The following is a 4,632-nucleotide window of genomic DNA, read 5'->3' as shown; positions in this document are numbered from 1 at the left end:
TCCCTTCATAATAAGCCCATAATTTGCTAAACATCCCTCAACCTTTAAAATACTTTACAAACTAATCCGAAAATTACATTTTAACCCCCTAAACTTTCAATTATAACTTTTTAACCCCCAAAACTAACTCCTTGCTACACTATTCCGCTTTTAGGGCTATTATTGATTTATTAATTTGTCTATTTATTTATTAAATAAACGGGGTGTTATAGTTATGGATCAATTTGGAGAGAAATTTGATCGTTATGTACACGTTCAAGAAACGAAGGCGAAGATGTTGAGTCGGGTAGAATAAAATGTGATAGAAACACAATCGGTGATTCAAACAAAAACCAATATGGAAATCTTGAAAATGAAAGCGGATGACCTCGAAGGCGAAGATTTGGAGCTATTTCTCGCGATGAAGGAGTCCGTTCGAGTCCAACGTGGGAATATGGGATAGTTTTTTAGTTAAGCTTGGTAATTTTACTTTTTTTTATTTCTAATGTTTTTTTATTTTTTTATTTTAATTAATGTGATTTGGTATTTTAAATTAATGAAAAATAGTATTTAAGAAAATTATATGATTTGTATGTAGTTTTGATTTAAATTTAATTAAAAAATGAGATGGAGTGGTGTGTTTAGTGGTAGGTATCTCATGGTTAGTGGTAGGGAGTGTAGTGATGATGTAACACCCACCACTATAGTGGTTAGTAATGGGTATAACGGATGACCTTAAAAGAAAAAAAAGTCATTTGTAAGCACCAACGGGTTTAAGATAAAAACTTTAAGTCAGCCACTTCTCCAATATATACATATACACGTGTCCTCTATACAATGAGTTGGATAGATCTTTTTTTTATAAAATCTAGAGAAAGTACCCATGCTTTGCATGGGTTGGGAAGGGATGTATTTTTTTTCCTTTATTGTGTCGTGGATGATCAATATAAATGGTTCATGTGGTCTTTATTTTACCAAAGCATTGCAGAAATTGTCTGATGGTCAATGTGGTGGCGATAAACTGAGACATAAATGGTCCCTGTTATAGTTAATTGTTATATAAATGGTATTTGTAATAGTAAACTATCCTAGACTCATACGGATCATTGATTCACATCCATGCAATGATAGCATTGTACTTTGAGAAAGCAACACATCCCTACGAAAAGAAGCGATAATTGGTTTGTATAGTTTGATTAAATAAAGATATGATGCCATAACAAAGAAATAAACGATAACAAACAAATAAACGACATTGCTATTTGAAACCATGCACCATTTTGATTAATGTCCCAACTCAAGAGCTTACACCGTTCTATGCCAAATCTTCAGCTGGTATATAAGGAACTGCACCTCCAAACTCAGTTAACCTACATTTTATAAATTAAATCAACCAATAAATTTGCAATAAGAATAAAAAAATGAACTAATATCGTATCGGGTGAAATTACCATTCTGTCCAAGTATTGATCTGGCATTAATGAAAAAGATGTAACCGTTATTGATTATGAAGCCAAAAAGGGAAAAAGTACATCTTTATTGCATAGATATGTTTTTTTTTACCCTTTAAAATAAAATACAATAGGGTCGGGTCGGCTCACTTACAACTGGATCAAAATATGGAATGTTTCCTTTTGAGGCACACCAAGCCCGTGCCTTTTTCTCTGAAACCTGCATAACCATTATTTTAGATTTATTATAATAAAAACCCACAAATCAATTTCAGTTTTTTTTTTAATTTTTGTTTCCCACTGAAAAAACATACCACTCTGCTGTTGCCACCATCCACATCAACTTTGTTTCCAAGAACTACAAACGGGAAATTTTAAGGATCTGAAGAGCTCGCCTGCAACCCATTTTATCCAACCAACTATTATTATTATTACTATAATAATCATAACAAAATAATATTCGGTGGATAAAATGTTATCCCCAATCCCTTGTTAGCATACCTGAATAAGGAATTCCTCCCTCCAGTTGTTGAGATCATCAAATGACTTCTGAACATTCACATCATACACAAGAACACAACAATCTGCACCACGATAAAAAGCAACTCCAAGGGTCTGAAATCTTTCCTGTCCAGCTGTATCCCAGATCTAGAACAATCACTACGTATCAAATTACAAATTTGGTCCTCCAACTTGTGGTTTAGAATGCTTTCATAAGGACATGCATCTCCAATAAATAAGCATCATTAACAACTAACCCGTAGAATGAAGAACCTATCCTCAAATTCAACTTCTTTTGTCAAGAAATCAGCTCCTATTGTTGCCTTGTATTGATTGCTAAACTTCTTGTTCACATATCTAAAGTTAAACATTAAGGGCACACAATAATAATCCCCAACACTGGCTTGGGTGATCTTCATTGATCATATAAGATTGATGTAAATGTAAAGTTACCCAACTATCTTTATAAAAAATTAACTGATTATATAATTGTTAGATTACAATACTTCAAGTTGCAATAATCAAATTTAAAGCACATTTGAAAATACCTTCTTGCATGCCACATATCACATGAGCTTCATGTATTCTAAATTTTCAACTTGTTGGAGTTTTAGAGACATGAAAGATGTGATTGTGGATCCTATTTGATTGTTACACCCAAAGACTAAAGGGAGAATAGAGGTAAATGGTGAAAAGGAATAAACCTTAACAAATCTAAGTTATACAGGATATTGATTCATCGACGATGTCTTGCCTACCTTGCATCACATAAAACAACAAATTGGTAAGTAAGTCCAAGAATGAAATATATGCAAAATTTACACAGATATACATGAAAAGAGATGAGTGCATCAACATACGCAATCTGAAAACCAATATTTAGGAAGTTGAGAAGTTAGATCAAACGAATTGTCAAAAACAAAGATTTTATGATAGTTTGCACTTGGAGCTCGCGATTTATATCAAGTTGTTTCTCCTATAGTAATCAATAATACATCCACTCATATGAAATTGGATCCGAATAGTCCCTTAACCTAAATCGATTATTTCAATTCTAAATTCGAACTCCGTGATTTAGAACTATTGAAACTACCTTGGAAGTTGCAATTATTTTTCTAAGCAAAATCTAATCGTGGGAAGGAAAGAGTTGAACTATGTCACACCATTTATTCGTTGAGGGCTTTTTATCAAACAGGTGTCATGCGATATATATAAGTTAGGATTTTCGCATAAGAACATCGATTTCTTTGACCATACCTCGTTATCTTCCAAAAGGAATAGGAAAATGGATAATTCTAAATGCTTCCAATTGCTGTGAAAGGAAGAAGGAAGAATTTGGACAATAATCGATTTTGTTCCTACCCAATCCTTCCTACATCCCTAACGGAAGACCGAGGACTGTCCTTCTCCCCTTTCCTGATCATTACCGTCGACTCCTAATTGAAGACGGAAGCGATGGGAAATTACCTAGATATTGGTAATCCTAATCCCTCCAAAAAAGAACGATTTACAGACAAACCAAAAGGAGACAAAGAAAGAGGTGGAGAAGATGGTTTTCGTGGCGGTCGACGGCGTATAGGGTGGCGATGGTCATGGGGGTGGTGAGTTGCATCATAGAAAGAGGGGGCAGAACGCATAATGGAGCAATAGTAGTGGTGGTAAACTGAAGAAAGGTAGAAGGAGAAATTAGGAAGGAAGACAGAAAGATTGGATATCAACGAAGTTTAGGGGGAGGAGTGGCAGAAGACAGATGAGAAGAAGAGAGACAGAGAACAGGTCGGTGAAAAAGCAGATGAAGCGGTGAATGGAGAAATGGCACAAAATGATGAACCGATGGGATGATGATGCCAACGTCAAACGGTGAAGATGTAGCACGTGGAAACAACTATGTCTGATGACACTAATCTATAATTGTTGAAGAAAAAAAAACAAAAAATAAAAATAAAAAATAGAAGTGGTCCAATCAACAACAAGAACTGTTGAATTGGGAACCCTCCTTTTATATAATTATATAATTGTTATAAAATCTATAATTATCTTTTTTAAAAAATAACAATTAGAAATGTTTTTTCTCTATAAATAAAGTGTAATATTGAGCTAATTCAAATCCCATCCGGATTCTATATTTCTAATCTCTTTTAATTTTGAGGGATAATATGTAAATGTTTATTTGGATTTTGGAGGCTCTAAAGATTCACAAGTTCTCAATACTATGAAAACCTTCTGTTTTCTCCAAATTCAAATTAATTTAATGTCACATAAAATCTCCAAACATCACAAAATACTGAAAAATGACCATGAAAGATAATAAATGAGATGTCGAAGATATCACTTTAATATGATAATAGTGTATGGCTAGTGAAGATATCACTCGTGTGGAAGAAACAACATTGTAGGCACGAGTGAAGGCAATATATGATGCAACTTGGAAAAAAACCCATAAAATCTTAATAGTCGGAACATAGATCAAATATGAGGTCGTTATAAAAGACTTGGCAAAATGACTAAAAGTGGGTTGGTATATCCAAAGAAGAAGTGGAATGAGTGAAAAGGATATTGAGAATGAAGTTATTTTTTTTATTGCACATGAAGTTGTCAGTATCATCTTTATTGAACATAGACTTGTCGGCTTCATCTTATGATCTAGCAAATCTTACTTACCCCCATTTTCATTCGTCGACTTTTTATTGGATGTTTGGAT

General features: G+C 33.7%; 1 protein-coding gene across 9 annotated transcripts; it reads right to left on the bottom strand.

Annotated features, from left to right (window-relative positions):
* Positions 1-1,139: 1,139 nt before the first annotated feature.
* LOC111885872 (ras-related protein Rab7) lies at positions 1,140-3,837 on the bottom strand. Of its 9 annotated transcripts, none has more exons than XM_023882103.3 (6): positions 2,664-3,837; positions 2,189-2,293; positions 1,932-2,078; positions 1,585-1,650; positions 1,431-1,450; positions 1,140-1,349 (listed from the first exon to the last, which is right to left on the bottom strand). In XM_023882103.3, exons 1-6 carry the CDS (start codon positions 2,787-2,789, stop codon positions 1,295-1,297), a joined length of 519 nt encoding a protein of 172 aa, XP_023737871.1. In that variant the 5' UTR covers positions 2,790-3,837; the 3' UTR covers positions 1,140-1,294. The 9 variants fall into 9 exon arrangements, 2 of the variants coding, with proteins under 2 accessions (XP_023737871.1, XP_023737872.1); XR_002848243.3 differs by adding an exon at positions 1,745-1,825 and having other exon boundaries at positions 1,297-1,349; positions 1,932-2,065; positions 2,189-3,837; XR_008224288.1 differs by lacking the exon at positions 1,140-1,349 and adding an exon at positions 1,745-1,825 and having other exon boundaries at positions 1,356-1,650; positions 1,932-2,065; positions 2,189-2,288; positions 2,636-2,689; positions 3,189-3,837.
* Between the last annotated feature and the right edge of the window lie 795 nt (positions 3,838-4,632).

This window comes from Lactuca sativa, chromosome 5 (assembly GCF_002870075.4).
Source record: "Lactuca sativa cultivar Salinas chromosome 5, Lsat_Salinas_v11, whole genome shotgun sequence".
Taxonomy (NCBI): domain Eukaryota; kingdom Viridiplantae; phylum Streptophyta; class Magnoliopsida; order Asterales; family Asteraceae; genus Lactuca; species Lactuca sativa.
This window is presented reverse-complemented; position numbering and strand designations above follow the sequence as displayed.

Coding starts and splice junctions, on each gene's coding strand:
- LOC111885872 (XM_023882103.3), bottom strand. CDS start 2,789: ATGTTGATGCACTCATCTCTTTTCATGTATATCTGTGTAAATTTTGCA. Junction 2,294..2,663: donor AAGACATCGTCGATGAATCA/ATATCCTGTATA, acceptor TTAATGTTTAAC/TTTAGATATGTGAACAAGAA. Junction 2,079..2,188: donor ATAGGTTCTTCATTCTACGG/GTTAGTTGTTAA, acceptor TGATTGTTCTAG/ATCTGGGATACAGCTGGACA.